At 42.2% G+C, this 19,999-nt stretch overlaps 1 protein-coding gene across 1 annotated transcript; it reads left to right on the top strand.

Moving 5' to 3' along the window:
* Positions 1 to 4,801: 4,801 nt before the first annotated feature.
* On the top strand, positions 4,802 to 15,027 carry LOC146202395 (uncharacterized). The gene is made up of 7 exons (XM_084601180.1): positions 4,802 to 5,436; positions 5,966 to 6,136; positions 11,837 to 11,926; positions 12,032 to 12,187; positions 13,733 to 13,798; positions 14,715 to 14,917; positions 15,007 to 15,027. Exons 1-7 carry the CDS (start codon positions 5,172 to 5,174, stop codon positions 15,025 to 15,027), a joined length of 972 nt encoding a protein of 323 aa, XP_084457306.1. The 5' UTR covers positions 4,802 to 5,171.
* The last annotated feature ends 4,972 nt before the right edge of the window (positions 15,028 to 19,999 follow it).

Genomic DNA, 19,999 nt, shown 5'->3' with positions numbered 1-19,999 from the left:
CAAACATATCAGTTTTTCATACTGAGCAACTTGACACCTTTGAACGCATTTTGTATTTTAAATTATTGCAATTAGTTAATTGAACAATTATACACTGTAGATTTCTTCATTAGCATCAGCAAGCATTGGCTTTTTATTCAGAGCATTTTGACGTTTTTGAACCCCTCATATCTAGTTTCTCATTTTTTTTTCAACTGTTGCACTTCTTTGGTCTATTACACTCTAATCTGTCTTAATTCGTATCATGCATTGCCTTTTCGTTCTGAGCATTTTAAAACCTTTGAACCCCCCCCCCCTTCTAATTTTTCATTTGTTTGATTGATCAATTATTTACCATGATTTTATTAACTTGTCATAGCCTCACATACTCCAAATAATCATCGATCACTAGAACCACAAATTTTCGTGATACAATTTTGTATGCAGCCCTTGATTATATCTGACACTAGGTGCCGACAACTACTAATATGACGCTGACAGCCTTTTGGCCGAGCGAGATGTATAAGGTATCGCTTAAACTTCGTGGGCACCGGCAGTGCTAGTGAAACAGAGCACTAGAAGCAATTTCTGTGTAGTATTTGAGACATTGTAGCTGGACTGCCTTAGTTCTTTATTTAATTAAGGCCTGAAACTTTTAGTGTTTGCTGTTTTCAGTTGCCATATTCCTCATCTGCATTTATAGGGTTGCCCAATGCTGCCAAGCAAGGATTGCAGGCTGTTGTAACAGCTCAGTTTAGATATTTTCCTATTGATTTCATTTTTTTATGGAGTGACCAAAGCACAATGCTTAACATGCATGGAATTATGGTAAATGCAGCAAGTGAGCAGTGCAAAATCAAGTGCAGGCCTGCTTTTACGTGGGTAGATTCTGCTGTATTGTAGAGTTTTCACTGATAAGACAAAAGTTTTACTCTCATTCAGTGCATGCAGTGTTCCCTCGATATTACATATCAAGTGCCTAACCAATGGAGGCACAAGTCATTCCCACCCCTCCATTCTCTTCCCCGTATTCTTGTTCATCTTGCTTACCCTGCACCTGATATCTCCCTCCTCCACTGCAGGCAATTCTATTGTAAAAAAAAATACTTTGTCTACGTGCCTGCTGCATATAGCAATACAAATTTCACGCAGTAACGGTGGGCATATATAGGTCTATGGAGAGAGTGGAGAGTTTGCTGTATGCACGGTGCTGTATGTGAGACTTGTTCAGCTTCTGACGGAGTGTTCCGGTCTGTTTCAGGCTGTCACAGGTCTCGCTCATTGTGGAAGGACAAGCATGACCAAGTGAAGTTTGTGGCATCATGGAGAAGATTTTAAAAGCAAAGCATCGCCGAGAACTTAGATTAGCATCAAAAGCGGTTCTGCAGTGCTTGAATGAGGTTTCAGAAGCGGCTGCTGCTTTGACAGATTCTCCAGAAACTGTTATTCCATCAATTCAAGAGTTTCTTTCAGAGAGTGCCCCAGAACAAATGACTGATGTGGCACTCTGATGTGAGACTCTGATGTGGCATCAACCTTTCGAGATCATTTTGAGGATTCACTACCTGACCTTCATTCTGAGCATCATTCTGAGGGTTCATTACTAGATTTCGCAGAACTCACTGAGCCTATTCAAGGCCTCTTGCAACATTCTACACAGCATGAGAGTTTTCAAAGCCAGTTGGCAGCCTGGGCAGTCAAATACAACATCACAGGAGCAGCTATTGATTCTTTGCTAAAAATTTTGAGGCCTCATTTTCCTAATCTTCCGCGCAGCTATAAAAGTCTGCTGTCCACTCCCCGCAATGTACCGGTTGTCAAAATGGGCGATGGGGAGTATGTGCACTTCGGAATTTTTGAGGGTCTTTCACAAACAATGGATACCTGGCCTCCTTTGAAAGATGTTACAGGCCTTTTCTTTTCTGTGAACATTGATGGTTTACCCTTGTTCAAAAGCAGTCACCAGCAGGTTTGGCCCATTCTTGTCCAACTGCACTATCCTACTAGTCAGCACCTTGATTCTGTGTTTGTAGTGGGTGTATTCTGTGGTTCGTCAAAACCACCCTCTCTCAATGACTTCCTCAACAAATTTGTTGAAGAGTTACAGCTTCTACTTTCAGATGGATTTTGTCACAAGGGTATTCATTATGTTGCTCTCCTGAAAGCAATACTATGTGATGCACCGGCAAAGACCTTTGTAAAAGCTATTAAGTTGTACTCAGGCTATTTTGGATGTGATAGATGTTGCCAAAAAGGAGTCTACATTGGCCGTATGACCTATCAAAGCTTATATAGTGCGCTGCGGTCTGATAAGTCATTTGTAAACCCAGAGCAAAAGGAACATCATACAGGCGTTTCACCCCTCACTGCAATTGGCATTCCAGTGGTCACAGCATTTCCGTTAAACTATATGCACCTCGTTTGCCTTGGTGTGATGAAAAAACTGATTGCTTATTGGGTGAAAGGTCCCCTGAAAGTGCGCATTGCATACAGCTCAGTTATGCATGCATCACAAATCCTGAAACTGCTTGGCAGCCATGTGCCCAAGGACTTTGCTCGAAAGCTACGGCCTCTTCAGATGTTTGAGAGGTGGAAAGCCACAGAATTCAGACACTTTGTCTTGTACTCTGGCCCCGTTGTTTTGAAACAGGTGTTGCCACCAGTTTTGTATCATCACTTTCTGCTACTGCATGTTGGAATAGCGGTCATGTGCTGTCCTTCAATGAAAGGCTTTCTTGACTTTGCTGATGAAATGCTTCACAAGTTTGTTCAGCAGTGCAGAATCATCTATGGACCAGAATCTCTCGTCTATAATGTTCACTGTCTTGTACACTTGTGCCATGATGCTTGTCGACTTGGCTGCCTTGATTCATTTAGCTGCTTTCCATTTGAGAATCATCTAAAGGATTTGAAACGTCTTGTCAGATCAGGTAATAAGCCTTTGCAGCAGTTGTACACCAGAATTGTTGAACAGCAGAACTCTAGAGTTAGCACTCCTTCAAATGCTGATGCTGTAGAGTTTGGGGTTATTTCATCCTCTATCCATTCTTCTGGTCCTGTTCTCTCCTATTGTGACTGGAATCAGTACCGTAAAGCTGCATGGAAAAATACCGTAAAAACCCGCGTATAATACGAACCCGAATATAATACGAGGTGAAATTCTGGAGACCCGAAATGGAAAAAAAAAGTTTTTACCGCATATAATACGAGAGAGAAAAAACAAGACATTTATTATAATCGGACCTCACGCTTCGATCACTTTCATCTTCAGCAGCGCTTTCCTCGGAAATTTCTTTGTCGGACAAATCATCCCACAGGTACTCATCTTCTGTGCCATCGAGGGCGTTTGAGATGCCGCACTTCTTAAACGAACGGCGCACAAGCTCCTCTGGGATGCTTGCCCACGCGTCCACAATCCATTTGCACAGCGTGGCTGGCGATGCTCGCTTCAGCCGCCCGGCCGGCGTCACATGCTGGCTCACCTGACCGCATCCATTCCGCGTAGCATCGCTTGACTGCGTCCTTGAAGGGTTTGTTGACACAAACGTCGAGAGGCTGAAGTTGTGAGGTCATCCCACCCGGAATCACAAGTTCTGTGCGGCAGTCGCTTAGCAGCCTCTTCACCGAGTCGGCCAAATGGCAACGAAACGCGTCCAGCACGAGGATGGATGGAAAGGACAACAGTGCACCGGGCCGTTTGCACCACACTGACTCCACCCAGTCGAGGACAAGATCCTCGTTCATCCAACCTTTTTCATGGCATCTCACGATGACATTCTTCGGCAGCTCCTCACCTTTCGGCATTGTCTTGCGCTTGAAGATGACATAGGGCGGGAGCTTGCGGCCGTCTGCCGTGCACGATAGCATGACTGTAACCGGCGTCTTCTCGTTTCCAGTAGACCGGATACAAACTTGTTTAGAGCCCTTCTCATGGACGGTGAGGGGCGATGGCATGTCCAGGTAAACCGGCGTCTGGTCAGCATTGCCTATTTGCCCCAGCTGAAAGTTTTTGGTCTTTCGCAAAGAAATCACGTGGCGCTGAAAAGCCACCAGCAGCTCTTCGAAGGATTCGGGCAGCTTTTGTGAAATCGAGGTTCGCCGGCGTAGCGAGAATCCAGCACGGCACATATAGCGATGTATCCAGTGCTTGCTTGCTTTGAAGGCGGAGCTCGGAATTCCCTTTTCCCTTGCAAGCTCCCTAGCTTTTGCCTGCATAAGCTCTACGCTCACAGCTAGATGCGATGCTCGCTGTTCTCGTACGAACTCCGTCAGAGCGAGTTCAATTTCCGGGAATGCGCCATTCTTAGGCCCGCGAAAGCTTCTTCGCATTCCCTTGCACGCGAAAAGGGCTTCTTTCTGTCGTCGCCATCCGCGAATGCTTCCCTCGGTGACGCCAAACTGCCTCCCGGCCGCACTGTTGCCGATGTTTTCAGCAACTAAAATCACCTTTCTCTTAAAAGCAGCCGAGTACTGTTTCCGAGACCCTGGCATCTTGCTCGTTCACTTAAAGAAAAAAGCGTGCACTTAAAGAAAAAAGAGCACATGCGCTGATGCTGTGCGCACTCGACGACTCAACAACGAAGAGACGACACCTCGACGTCGTGGCCACTGCAGGGTGCGGCCACGTTAGGGCAACGAAGCCAAGCCGTAGCCGCACATCGATAACAAAGCCAAGCCGTAGCCACGCGGCAACAACGAAACCGAAACTTCTCGCAAAACTTCGACATTTTGGTTGGGATCCGCAAATAATACGAGGCGGAAATTTGGAACGCTGAAAGTTGGAAAAAAAACTCGTATTATACGCGGGTTTTTACGGTAGTTGCATCGGCACAAAGGCTCCTGACAATTGCATATTGCTCACCAAAAACAGAGTGGTTCTAGTTTCGAACTTCCTTGCATCTGGATCCAGCACTGTCATCGTTGGCAAATTGTGCAAAATTGAAGGACAGCTCTACACTCGCTCCTGCAGGTCATCGTTGCTGTCAATATTTGTTCTATCATCTTCTGCTGGTTGCTTTGAGACATTTTCATTTGCAGACATTGTTTGCAAAGGGCAGCTTTTGCCATACAAGAGGAAATATGTTTTCTGCCCTTTGTTCCATCACTTTTAAGCTGGGAGCTGTCAATGGGGTGTATGTCCCGTTGCATTTTTTTAATTAGTGTTTCATTTTTTAATCTGAAGTTTGCCAAGTATGTGCTTTGACATTGAGTTGCTATTTGTTCAAGGAGTTCTGCAGTTGTTGGTTTTGAAATTTTGCAGGTTTCACATTGTGGAATTTGTAGAGGAGGGAAGCTCGTATGTCACTTCTACAAACTGGGTCGAGGAAGCTGGGGCTGGAACAGTTTGTTTCTGGCCGCCAACAACGAAGAAAAATGAAGTTGACCGCATGGTACAGATTGGAGCAGATGTGGAGGATGGCTGGAAGCAGTACCCAGCTAGGATTCTGTCTACCAAAAGTAAGCAGCTTGTCATATAACTTCAGATATTTCATGACAAGAGGGGAACTGTGTAGAAGGATTAAATGTCATCACCTGCATTTATTTTTCAGGGCTGCTTGTTGTCTGACGTTTAACTGCCTTGATGTTTTGTCCATTAAATTAATTTTTTTTTTCAGAACTAAAGTAATATTTGCTGTGAACTGATGTTTCAGCTAGTCACTGTTGGAAAATTTTAATATTAAGCAGCCAATTATATGCTTGATTGTACCTGTTTGTATTCTCGCCTAAAAGTGAAATCATTGCAGTTGAAAACAAAGTGGCATGCAATCCTTTGGAGTTTATGTGGCAAGAGTACTCTGCCCCTGCTCAGTTACTGTTGCAGTTCCTGCTCATAGAAGTAAGTTGGAACTAGTGGTGAGATAGGCAGAGTTTTGAAATGTCAGGTTGTAGGACTTAATTTTTCAAAGTTCCTTGAGCTTACGTGTCGCCTTAAAGGTTTTTGTTGTGTTGTCTTCAACTTTCAAATGACCTTCGTTTTTGAAACCAGGCACCTACATGCGAGCCAAGGAGTGTTTAGTGAACGCATTAGTTACATCTCATCTGGAGTCCGAAGACTCTGATGCTGCAAAAGAGTCAAGGAGGAGGCGAAAAAAAAGGATTTTCACTGATAGTGAGGATGATATGTCAAGCTCAAGTCTACATAGTTCCTTCATGCAGAGTGAGTGTTTGACAGTTTGCTTCTTGTATACTTCAATATGTTTTGCATTTAACCTTAACATAGACACCTATTTCAGCCCTACGTCTTATACATCACAAGCTGCAGAAGTTTGAAATAGTTCCTGTCGCTTACTGGCGGGGATGCAAGGAAAGCAAGGAAAATAGCAGTTGCACCTTGAGGAGCTAAACAGAAAGCGTGATGGAGTATTGATTGCAATGTCTTAGCAGTGAACTTTTTTTGGTGTTATTAATGGCTTGAAACAGGTTAAAAAAACTTGTATTCTTGCTGTTCTGCTAGAAAGTGAATGCTGGCACTTAGGTCTAATGTATGGGATTATCACATTGTGATTACATTGTTTGATGCACAAAGTTAACTGCCATGCTAACTTCAAAGGAGGCAAAAATGTTACACGATTGACAATGAATGCATATGAAATTGGCATATAATGAACTTCCTCTTATTGTATCATCTGACATTTTGTTTTGCATGTGATTGTGTAATTTTTCTAACATTCATATCAATTCAAGTGGTGCAAGTGGTCGAATCCACAGTGGTTTCGTCAGAAATGCTCTAGAAATATTTTGCCGAGAATTCATTCTGGAGATTTTTGGATGGAAACAGCATTCACTGAGTTTAGTTTTTTTTATATTAAATTAGACCCACTCTCTTTTGTAATGCCATTGGTTGTGAATAGTCCATTGTTTAAGGAAAGCTCCCAATTAAGTCGCAGTAGGTTTGTAATAGGGACGTAATCATTGGCATTCATATAATTGCATATAGCTACGAAAGAAAGCTTGTAGCTATGGATGTGCTTGGGACGATGCTATTGAGTAATTACTGCCCTATGAAAAATTACTCCACCTTACAGTGCACCAAAGACCATTCTAGCTCACTTTGAATTGTTGATCAATTCATTCTTGCCCCACCAAATGATAGCTGTCTCAATTTAGATCATTTATCGATGAGGTGGTGGTCCCTGGTTGAAATGCCAGACCAGGATGCATTTTTCTTCAGTTACAAACTTATATACAAATTTAGCGGTGGCGTAGCGGCAGCGGTGGCGTAGCGGTAGAACATCCGTCTCGCGTGCAAGAGGACCGGGGCTCAAATCCCGGTGCCCCGCAATTCTCCACCGGATGAAAAAAAAGAAAAAGAAAAAAAAAATCCGTGTGTCGATGGAATTGCATACACAGGTTTGGGGTGCGACCTGATGCCGGTGAACACCTCCGGCAACGCACTCCCTCACCAGAACAGGAGTTGGCCACCCTGGTGCAGTAATTGGCCACAACCTCCTATGATAAGCTCCATAAAACCCCGGCCCTCAGTCACCAGCGGCTGCGGAACGACTGACCACGGCGGCGGTCAGACCTGTGACGCAGCAGGGGGTGCTAAGAAAGCCTGGCTCTGCTGGACAGGCCGCCATTGGAAACTGACCCTGGCAACGTTTAATGCTAGAACCCTAGCTAGTGAAACTGACCCTGGCAACGTTTAATGCTAGAACCCTAGCTAGTGAAGCTAGTTTAGCAGTGCTGTTAGAGGAACTAGAGGGCATGAAATGGGATGTCATAGGGCTTAGTGAGGTTAGGAGGCCGAATGAGGCATATACTGTCCTGAAGGATGGGCATGTACTGTGTTATCGAGGTTTACCAGAAAGGCGACAACTAGGAGTAGGCTTCCTTGTCAATAAGTATATAGCGGGTAATATAGATGAATTTTATAGTATTAATGAGAGGGTTGTAGGCATCATAATTAGGCTTAATAAGCGGTATAAACTGAAGGTTGTACAGGCCTATGCACCTAAATGTAGCTATGATGACCAGGCAGTTGAAAGCTTCTATGAAGATGTAGAATCAGCAATGCGAAAAGTAAAGACGCAGTATACTGTACTAATGGGTGACTTCAGTGCCAAGGTAGGGAAAAAACAGGCAGGAGACAAGGCAGTAGGTGACTATGGCATTGGTTCTAGGAATAGTTCGGGGGAGTTACTAGTTGAGTTTGCAGAGCGCAATAACTTACGAACCATGAATACCTTCTTCAGCAAACGGAAGAACCGGAAATGGACATGGAAAAGTCCTAACGGAGAGACTAAAAATGAAATCGACTTCATAATGTGTTCAACCCCCGCCATTGTGCAGGATGTAGAGGTAATCGGGAAAGTGCGATGCAGTGACCACAGGATGGTGTCATAGGGCTTAGTGAGGTTAGGAGGCCGAATGAGGCATATACTGTCCTGAAGGATGGGCATGTACTGTGTTATCGAGGTTTACCAGAAAGGCGACAACTAGGAGTAGGCTTCCTTGTCAATAAGTATATAGCGGGTAATATAGATGAATTCTATAGTATTAATGAGAGGGTTGTAGGCATCGTAATTAGGCTTAATAAGCGGTATAAACTGAAGGTTGTACAGGCCTATGCACCTACATGTAGCTATGATGACCAGGCAGTTGAAAGCTTCTATGAAGATGTAGAATCGGCAATGCGAAAAGTAAAGACGCAGTATACTGTACTAATGGGTGACTTCAGTGCCAAGGTAGGGAAAAAACAGGCAGGAGACAAGGCAGTAGGTGACTATGGCATTGGTTCTAGGAATAGTTCGGGGGAGTTACTAGTTGAGTTTGCAGAGCGCAATAACTTACGAACCATGAATACCTTCTTCAGCAAACGGAAGAACCGGAAATGGACATGGAAAAGTCCTAACGGAGAGACTAAAAATGAAATCGACTTCATAATGTGTTCAACCCCCGCCATTGTGCAGGATGTAGAGGTAATCGGGAAAGTGCGATGCAGTGACCACAGGATGGTGTCATAGGGCTTAGTGAGGTTAGGAGGCCGAATGAGGCATATACTGTCCTGAAGGATGGGCATGTACTGTGTTATCGAGGTTTACCAGAAAGGCGACAACTAGGAGTAGCCTTCCTTGTCAATAAGTATATAGTGGGTAATATAGATGAATTCTATAGTATTAATGAGAGGGTTGTAGGCATCGTAATTAGGCTTAATAAGCGGTATAAACTGAAGGTTGTACAGGCCTATGCACCTACATGTAGCTATGATGACCAGGCAGTTGAAAGCTTCTATGAAGATGTAGAATCGGCAATGCGAAAAGTAAAGACGCAGTATACTGTACTAATGGGTGACTTCAGTGCCAAGGTAGGGAAAAAACAGGCAGGAGACAAGGCAGTAGGTGACTATGGCATTGGTTCTAGGAATAGTTCGGGGGAGTTACTAGTTGAGTTTGCAGAGCGCAATAACTTACGAACCATGAATACCTTCTTCAGCAAACGGAAGAACCGGAAATGGACATGGAAAAGTCCTAACGGAGAGACTAAAAATGAAATCGACTTCATAATGTGTTCAACCCCCGCCATTGTGCAGGATGTAGAGGTAATCGGGAAAGTGCGATGCAGTGACCACAGGATGGTGAGGTCCCGAATTAGCCTAAATCTGAAGAAGGAATGCAATAGATTAGTAAGAAAGAAACCCATCAACGAATTAGCGGTGAGGGGGAGGGCAGAAGAGTTCAGGATCTCGCTACAGAATAGGTATTCAGCTCTAACTGAGGATGGCGACATTACCCTAGAGGCAAGGAACAATAATTTCAGAGATATCATTACTGAGTGCGCGGTAGAAGCAGGCGGTAGGATAGTTGGAGAGGATACCGGTAAGCTGTCTAAGGAGACGAAAGATTTGATTAAGAAACGCCAGAGTATGAAAACTTCCAATCCAACAGACCAGATTGAATTGGCCGAGATATCAAAGCTAATCAATAAGCGCAAGGTGGCCGATATAAGGAAGTATAACATGGAGAAAATTGAGCATGCTGTAAAGAACGGGGGAAGCCTTAAAGCGGTTAAGAAGAAATTGGGCATAGGCAAAAACCAGATGTATGCGATAAGGGACAAGGCGGGCAACGTCATCACTAATATGGACAAGATAGTCAAAGTAGCTGAGGAGTTCTACACAGATCTCTACAGTAGCCAAAGTAGTCAGGACCGTAATGAGATTGGCGGTAGGGAAAAACAGTCAGACGTTCCACTAGTGACGAAGGACGAGGTCAAGAAAGCACTAGAAACTATGAAAAGGGGGAAATCAGCTGGAGAGGATCAGATAACTACAGATTTGCTGAAGGACGGGGGGGATATCGTGCTAGAAAAACTGGCCACTCTGTATACGCAGTGCCTGGTGTCATCGACGGTACCGGAACCATGGAAGAATGCAAACATTATCCTCATTCACAAGAAAGGGGACTCTAAGGACCTTAAAAATTACAGACCAATCAGCTTACTGTCTGTTACGTAGAAGGTATTTACTAAGGTAATCGCTAATAGAATCAGGACAACCTCAGACTGCAATCAAGCAAAGGATCAAGCAGGGTTTCGGAAACGGTACTCTACTATCGACCATATCCATACCATCAATCAGGTGATAGAAAAATGCTCGGAATATAACCAGCCCTTATACATAGCATTCATTGATTACGAAAAAGCATTTGACTCAGTTGAAACCTCAGCGATGATGCAGGCATTGCGAAATCAGGGGGTAGACGAGCCGTACGTGAAAGCTCTGGAAGATATATATAGTGGCTGCACAGCAACCATAGTTCTGCATAAAGAAAGTAACAAAATTCCCATAAAGAAAGGTGTTAGGCAAGGAGACACAATCTCCCCAGTACTATTCACAGCTTGTTTAGAGGAAGTATTCAGAGACTTGGAATGGGAGCAGTTAGGGATAAGGGTAGATGGAGAATACCTCAGTAATCTGCGATTTGCTGATGACATTGCCTTGCTAAGCAACTCGGGGGATGAACTGCAAATAATGATTGATGACCTAGACAGAAAAAGTAGAAAGGTAGGCTTGAGAATCAATATGCAGAAGACTAAGGTAATGTTCAACAGCCTCGGGAAAGAACAGCAGTTTACGTTAGGTAGCGAAATACTGGAAGTAGTAGGCGAATATGTGTACTTAGGACAGGTAGTAACCGCAGATCCGGACCATGAAAAGGAAATAACAAGAAGAATAAGATTGGGATGGAGCGCATTTGGCAAGCACTCGCAGATTATGACTAGCAGCTTACCGGTATCGCTCAAGAGGAAAGTATACAACAGTTGCATCTTGCCTGTACTCACCTATGGGGCTGAAACGTGGAGGCTAACCAAGAGAGTTCTACTTAAGTTGAGGACAACCCAGAGGGCTATGGAACGAAAAATGGTAGGGGTAACATTAAGAGATAGAAAGCGTGCAGAGTGGGTCAGAGAAATAACTCAAGTTAACGACATTCTAGTGGAAATTAAGAAGAAGAAATGGACATGGGCAGGACATGTAGTGCGAAGAGAGGATAACCGATGGTCGCTGAGGGTAACAAACTGGATTCCAAGGGAAGGAAAGCGTAGCAGGGGGCGGCAGAAAGTTAGGTGGGCGGATGAGATTAAGAAGTTCGCAGGGGTCAAGTGGATGCAGCTAGCGCAGAACCGGGTTAAGGGGAGAAATATGGGAGAGGCCTTCGCCCTGCAGTGGGTATAATCGGGATGATGATAAAAAAAAAAAAAACTTATATTGCATATAGCTGCACTTGGTGTGAATGACAGTGGGTAATTACTCTCCTATCATTGACTATGAATGTTCAGTATGGATTATGTTCATGCAATTATTTCATTGTAACACACATGTAGCTCAGCTGTGTACATTTTATGAATTTTGCAGGTGAAAGCCCATTCATACTAGTTGAAAGCGATAAAGATGAACCTCGGTACAATAATGGGAAAGAGCAGATGCGGCAGCACCACAAACCTGGTAAATAAATGGCTTGCTTCAATGTGCAGCTTCACCCAGAGCAAGCGGTGTTAATCAGTATTTGAAAAGTTGCCTTACTTAAGGAGACATTTTTGTGTGTTACAGGTGCGCAAAAGCAAACTGTGCAACAAGCCTCACAACCATCTGGCTCAGCCCCAAGGGATGCAGAGGAAAGGCTAAATACCTCCCACACTCGAAAGCATGACTCGTGCGCTAGATTTTATTCACATCAATTCAGCAAAACCTCCACGAATGAACAAGGTATTCACTCCTCCGGTAGTGCCCATTTCGCCCTTCAGTCTTTGTTCATAGTAAACCTTTCATGGACAAAACACATAGATGCGGTTGTAGCTAATTCACTGCGCAAACTTTTTTTCTTGAGGCGCTCACTGAAGTCATCTCCGCCCAGTGTCCGCCTATTAGCTTACAACTCCCTCATCCGTCCACTGTTAGAATATGCCGTAATTATATGGGACCCTTTCACCTTAACTAACATTCATAAACTTGAGCGCATACAGCATAAGGTCGTTAGGTTTGTATTTAATTCATATGGCCGTGCGTCTGTCAGCGAGCTTGTAAAGCGTAGTGGACTACCTTCTGTGACTGAGCGCAATCGTATCTGCCGATTAAAGTTTCTTTTCCAGCTCGTAAAAGGTCATTATAATATTAACACTTCCAATTATATTACTTACTCTTCAGGTTATAATACGAGACAAAGGCATGCACTAACAATAACCCCTGTGAACGCGCGAAATAACTGTTTTAAATATTCTTTCTTTCCGAGGACAATTACGGAATGGAATAAACTTAATAGCGAGACTGTAACTCAAAGTTCTTTACTAATGTTTGAAAAGTGCCTGCAAATTTTATGAATTTGAGTGCGTTTATATGCTTGTATTTCTTTTTGTTTTTTCCCACCCTGCTATGATCTGTACCAGATCGCAGTACCTATAAATAAATAAATAAATAAATAAATAAATAAATAAATAAATAAATAAATAAATAAATAAAATGCACTGTTACTGCTGTTTAATTCGAAAATAGTTTCATTTGCATTGATACTGATGCAGGGTTTTAAATGTAGAGTACCTTACAACAGTGTTAGAGTAGCCCAAAGCAGTAGATTGGTTTGTGTTGAGCGCATTTGTCATAATATGAAGCTGTGACACGAGGTGTGCTCTAATGTAGACGTGCGTTTACTCATTTTCGTATATTGTAAAATGGCCTGAATGGTTTTTTTTCAGATATAATAATTTACTAAAACATTTCTACATGTGTTTAAAGGCTGAAAACATGCAGCCCTCCTTAATGTGGCAGGTATAAAATTCTTTGTTATTTTTCGAGCTAAAACACTGCAAGAACCGATGAGAACTTATAAAAGCTTTATATTTTATAGAAGAACTAGTTTTTCTGTTGTCACATATTTCTTCTGCCTTCATATGTGCAGTACTTTTTCTTCGCGGTGAATACAGTAAATGATAATTCAAGTTTAGGAACTAGGTCTAGCTCCAGCAGAGCAATCTGAAGTGACTGGTACATGATATGTATATAAACCTGACTGTGCTATGCTCCAGTCGTTTTTGGATGGTCTGCTAATGCCAAGAAACATATTGGGTTGCTTGACTTGTAAAAAATCTTTTTCTTTCTTTTAGCAGCACTGTGGAGTTCTGATATGTATATTTTTAGGCTTCCTCAATTAGAGCCTATTAGAAATGTTCATAATGTGCTGAATGCTGAGAAAGACACTACCTCATCTAATAATTGTAGGAAGTGCTGCTTACGTGCTTTTATTTTTATTTTTTACAGAATCAGTAGAGCCTCCTCCAGCGGATGTGCGCAAATCTATTAAAGAGTTATCTGAACGTCTTGTCGGTAAGAATGCATTCTGGATTCATGGTTCATTACTAAACTTTGAATTTGCAGGGCTTTTGTTCGCACAGGAATCATGAGCACTGTATTTTATGTGCCTTTTTTCTCTTTAGTGTTTTTAGAGATTTGCAATTCAATATAGCTGAGGGGAGTCATAACAGATCAGTTAGCAGCTGTGAGTGTACATGAAAGCTCGTCAACTTTTTAACATCACTCCTTGAGTCAAGTTCTCTTACTTCTGGACATTGTTTGCATTTGTGTGAGGCATCAGCCACTAAAAATCCTATAATCTTGCATGTTTCTCCTGAATTGCTGCTTACCATTCAACGGTTGATCCTTGCATGCATGAATTATTTATAAAAAAAAAGGGATAAGGCTACAATTGTGTTGGATATTTTTTTTTTTACGGACAAGTAAAAATTGCAAAAAACATTAATACACCAATTTCAGGTTAGTTGCTAAGACATACTATGTATACTTTGATTTCATGGTGTTCCAAGTTGGATGTACACATGTAGCTGCAGTTATATGCAAATGTAGCTGCATTGTCTGAACTGGTTAATTATGGTTCCTCCGTAACGTGGGTACACATGGAGCGAGTTAGTGAAATGATTATGCTTTGCTTGCTTGTTATATCAAAAGATATGCCACAGCTATTACTATTGTGAGAGATTGGGGTGGCATAGTCGCTTAGGGCATCAGGATCTTTTACCAAAAGAATAATTACTGAAGTTTTGAGCACAGAAGAATGACTGAATCAGGGTCTCATTATACTGGAGCAGAAAGAAGCACTAGGGTAAATTTTTTTCTTGTTCTCAGTCATATGTAAATATAATAGCACACACCAGGCATTTTTCGAACTTTTGCTGGTGGTTGGTGCACCCTGTAGAATTAATGTACATTGCTGTTTTTATTTCAGCCTTTGAGAAGAAGGTTTTCCAAAACCAGATAATCATCTTGTGTGAGCTCAAGAGTATGCGGGCAGCAATGCAGTCATCTGGATCAGGAGGGGCAGCGATGATCAGGCTGCCAGAGGACTGTCCAGTGCTTCCAGCATCCTGTGCGGAGGACGTGCTCGCACTAGATGAATACCTTTCATCATCAGAAAACTCGGACAGACTGGTAAGTTTTATTTTTCAAGCCATAAAGCCTAAATGCCGCTTGCCATACACTGTGGTGATGTGGCTAAACATACCATTTCGAAACTGCAGCATGCATCACTGGCCTTTTAGTTTTATTTCGGAATGGAATCACGCTGTTCTACTTGCTACTTATATTTTTCTCTTGCGCCCGCATGCTGCCTCCACTTTTCAATTCGGCTGAAACATTTAGTTATGAGGACGCATCACTGGACAGGTCACAGTCTGTATGGTGTAGTATCTTGCAACCACAATGAGGCCATTTGTAACAAAGCACCACTGCTACTACTCTGCACTGCAAGAAGGCTGCAGGTAGCACCTTCAATTTTGGAGCAATTCTTGGGTGTTCCCTACAGTCTGTGCACTGTACAACAAAGCACTTGGCGAGTCCATGAAATACGGTTGTTTTAGCTTACCCTTCATCTCAAATCAATGTTCAGGTCAGATGTTCAATAAATAAAATTGCTTAAGCAAATGGTTTTCAGAGTTTTACACAATTTGAACTTTTGGAAAATTCAAACAAATTTCTGAATGCCTAAATAAATATTTTACTGCATTCAGAGTGTGGCTCCCCCTTCTTTTGTTAATTTGATTTCATGATTGTTTCTAAGATGCTACATTCTCCTTTTTCCTAATACAGTGCTTACTTGCGTGGCACATTTATGCTTTCAAAATGTTTCGTTTTTCACCATGGTGAGTTGCCATTGAACATCTCGCATTGGGGCAAGGCCTATGTAAACCTTGTTTAAAGGCCCTAGTGAGGCCTTGTACACAATGCCAACAATTTGGAGTTGTGCTATATGATGGAGATCAGTCCAAAAAGAAAACCTGCATAGCTTTTTGTGCTGCAGTTTCTTCTCTTGAGACATCTGCTGTGTTATTATTCCCTGAATACTGTAGCTTCTCCCCCCCCCCCCCCACCCACAGTTTTCAAATGTCCACCCCTCATTTTCTGGTGATAACCTTGACAGTACCAAAGGGATTCTTTGCCAGGGTCATAATCACGTAATTCGATATTTTTGAGCAATGCATCCGCCATTCAAGACTAAACATTTTTTCGTATATTCCAGGTCAGCTACTCGAAATATGGTGGCACGGATTTAGCTGACACCGTTCGCAGGCTGCTCCGCCAGCTGCTCTCCAAAGGTGCAGCAATCCAGTTCAGCTGGAGAGGAACAGGAGGAAGCAAGAATGCATTTGCCAACCTCAAGAATTTGAACGACATGATACTGGGTAGGTGCTGTGTTCTTTACCCTGAGCAAGTCATTCATATTGTCTTGATGTGCCTTAAAGGTCTTAATATGCAAGGCCTGCTGCCATACTACCTCATTGGAAGCAGTGAAAATTAAATGATACTGATGCACGTTTGTGTAATATGAAACAGCCATAGAAGGAAGTCATGTGGTTTTTCTTAATTGTTTCATTAAAAGGCTATAGAAAAAGTAATTCTAATAATGACATATTCCTTGTGCTGCTGGTACAAGAGAATAAGATAGAACAAAGTTTTATTTTTGTTAAAGTTTCTTGCTCAAGTATTTTTGTGGCTCTCTGCTTGTTTTTCATTCTTGCTAAAAGAAATGTGTACTCTTGAATTTTTATGTTATTATATTAAGTATTTCTGTTTGTTGTGCAGGCTGTGCAAGTGCTAACCATGCCAAAGAAGCGTCTCAGCGAGAAGTCAGTGCCGTAGTTAAGCGATGGCTGATAGGGGCCAACGACAGAGAAGGAGGCCGCACTGAAAGGAGGGTCAACACCTCAATGCGAAAGGAATCTAGTGCCCTGACGTGAACATGGAACCATCAACACTGAATTGCAAAGGCAAAAGACGCAACTCTTTTTTTTTTTATCATGTCAAAGGCCAAAAGCGCAGAATTTTTTTTTGGTCTTGTCACAAAAGCCAAAAGTGCAGCTTTTTTTTTTGGTCTTGTTACAAATGCCAAAGGTGCAGCTTTCTTTTTGATCATGTTACGAAGGCCAAATGCGCAGCTTTCTTTCTTTTTGATCATATTACAAAGGCCAAAAGTGTAGCTTTCTTTTACTTGGTCATGTTACAAGGCCAAAGGCACAGCTTCCTCTCTTTTTTGGTCATGTTGCAAAGGCGAAAGGTGCAGCTTTCTTTTTTATCATGTCACAAAGGCCAAATGCACACCTTTATTTTTTTATCATACATAAGTTTTTATTTGCTGATGTTTTCATGCAACTTGCATGTCACATGCAGTAATCTTTTTAAAGTATTGAATGTCAAGTTTACGACGGTGCTCATTCTTTGATTTAGTTCATATTATACTTGTGTTTTACTGTGTTATTTTGTAGAGTTGAAAAAGTGGTGGGCAAGGTGCATTATCCAGTTTATTCATTTGTTTAGACATTTGTATAATGCACATTATTTTAACTGGAAACTAATGTGCTTTCTTATTTCTCTAGTTCTGTGATAAGATCTCACAAATTTTTATATCTGCAAATATATGTTTATTACTACTGTACCTGAACAATTTTATCTTTGCTTATGGTGGGCAAAGTGCAATGTCCAGTTTATTCATTAGTTTAGCCATTTGTATAATGCACATTATTTTAACTGGAAACTAATGTGCTTTCTTATTTCTCCACTTTTGTGGTAACATCTCACAAATTTTTATATCTGCTAATATATGTTTATTAATACTGTACCTGAACAATTTTATCTGTGCTTATTTCCCACCGAGAAAACGGCGGGTTAAGATCCAATAAATTGAACAGAGTTCTGTCGACCTTTGTTTAAGGTTATTGTCATGATAATGCCATAGTCTTTCATATGTAGTGCATTACTATTTTATGCTTTGTTTTATAGCTATAGACATCCTTTTAGTTGCATTTTTTTCAATGATACAGAAGACATTCCTGTCCTGTGAGAGATGAAAAACTCACATAACCGTAATCATATTTTTTTCTGTTATTTCATCTCTTGAAACAGGCTATAGCTTACACGTTCTAGTGAAACAAGACGATGCATCACTAGTTATATTGCAGTTTTTTCTTGTGTCACATATATGACGTAGACACTCCTTAAACATCAGTAAAACATTTTGCAGGGCGTGGTGCATTGATTCTAATATTTTAAGTGCAACAACAACGGCACACAGGAAGAGAGACACAGGACAAGTGCTACCTGCAACAATTTATTGAGGCACTCCTTGGATCATGATGCGTAAAAAAGAGTGCAAGTTTATAGATATGTTTTAGCTACTGTTTATCACCCATGTCCCTTCCTGTGCCTTCTTTGAGATCACACACATGCTCATCACCTTTTGTTCCCTTTTTTTTTTCCCCCACCCTCTAATGACGATATAAGCAGCTGTTCGTCTGCTTCAATAAATTGTTTCAAGTAGCGCTTGTCCTATGCCCCTCTTTCTGTGTGTGCCGTCTTTGCACTTGCAACATTAGAAACACTTCTTAGACGTCACAGCCATATAGTTTGGCTGCCAAAACTGGAAGAGTAAGAGAAGAAATTCGAATGTAGATTTTTCAGTGCCGTTAAGGGAATGCCATGAACTGATCCATGCATGCTAATGTCTAAAGCATCGTTTCAAAAAAAAAACAAGCAAATTAACACAGAAAAAAATCTGATGTCTATAGTCTCAAAGTGCAAAATTTTGCAACAGTATACCTGAAGAATGAGGCAGTTTTTTTAGCCTGTTATTTTACTGCTTTCATCTAGCAGTAAGAAAAATATTCTAAGATGAACAAAGCCTACATCTTTTATGTAGCTTCTCATTTACATTTTACTTGCGGGTGTTTTACTACACAGCCACGATATGGCAAGGGCAGTTCTCCCAAAAGGGAATGCATGCACAACTTTCATTTTTTGATTTTTTGCTGCTATTCTCTGTACGAGGAAACTCTCCTGACAATCTTACAGGGTGAGATGTATATTTCTGGGCTTGTGAATAATAAACATTGGTATGGAACCCTCAGTTGTATGGCCTCAAACTATTGCAAGCAGGTTGCAGTCGACCAGGTTGGCCAGTACCAATCCCCAATGCTAGGCTAACCTGGGCATGCACCCATAATCCGAATGGAAAAGTTGACCATACGTCCGTGGCCGGCATGTCGGCCAGTCTCCGGCCAGTGTCAATTCCCGACGTAGGACAAACCTTGGCCTGCCAACCAGTAAGGTCGGCCATTTCCCGGTCAGTGCCAATCCCCGACATCGTGCCAACCTCGGCATGCCAACTAAGAACCGACCGGTAAGGTCGGCCACCTAAGTCGGCCTTATGTCAGCGGCCGACACGTCGGCCAGTCTAAGGCCAGTGTCAATCCCCACGCTCGGGCCGACCTTGGCAGCGAACGGCGGCCCGACCAAAATATGGTCGGCCAAAGTAGGTTGGCAGAACGTCGGAACGAGCTTTTTTGTCTGCTTGGGTGCCACCCCTAGCTTGAGGTAGGGGATGGTGTACACTAATCTGCTTATCACAAAAGCCTGAACAATTCGGCACAAATCTTTCTCTTTGACCCTGCGTCTTTTGTTGGCTATTCGCCTTATCAACCTGGTTGTCATGTTAATTGTTGACTTGAGTTGATTTATTCTGTGTTCTTTCCATTTTCTTGTATTATCAGTCCTAAGACCCTGATTTTGTCCACTCTGGTTATCGGTGTGCCATTTAATTCCACCAAAATGTCTTCAGCGTTGATATTGCGTTTTTTTGTTCCTCGGATTACCAGAAGTTCCGATTTGCTTGAGCATTTCAGCCCTGCCCATTCCGCATATTCTTCAACAATGTCGATTGCTTGTTCATTTTCTTCTATTTCCCCATCGTTGCCTGTGCATGTCCATAACGTGACATCATCAGCATATAGCGTATGTTTCACCCCTTTCACAGTTTTCAGTAATGGTGGGAGGTTCTTTATCGCTAGGTTGAAGAAGAAAGGGGAAAGAACTGAGCCCTGAGGGGTGCCCTTGTCTCCTAGCTTAATTGTTTCAGACCGTCTCCATGGCTTATTTCTGCTGTTCTTTCAGTTAGAAAATCCCTAACGTAATCGTAAATCCTCTTGCCAGGGGCAATTTCTTCCAGATTATTTAATATGACTT

The sequence above is a fragment of the Amblyomma maculatum genome, chromosome 1 (assembly GCF_055883805.1).
Source record: "Amblyomma maculatum isolate TAMU_Amacu chromosome 1, ASM5588380v1, whole genome shotgun sequence".
In the NCBI taxonomy this organism is placed as follows: Eukaryota; Metazoa; Arthropoda; class Arachnida; order Ixodida; family Ixodidae; genus Amblyomma; species Amblyomma maculatum.
This window is presented reverse-complemented; position numbering and strand designations above follow the sequence as displayed.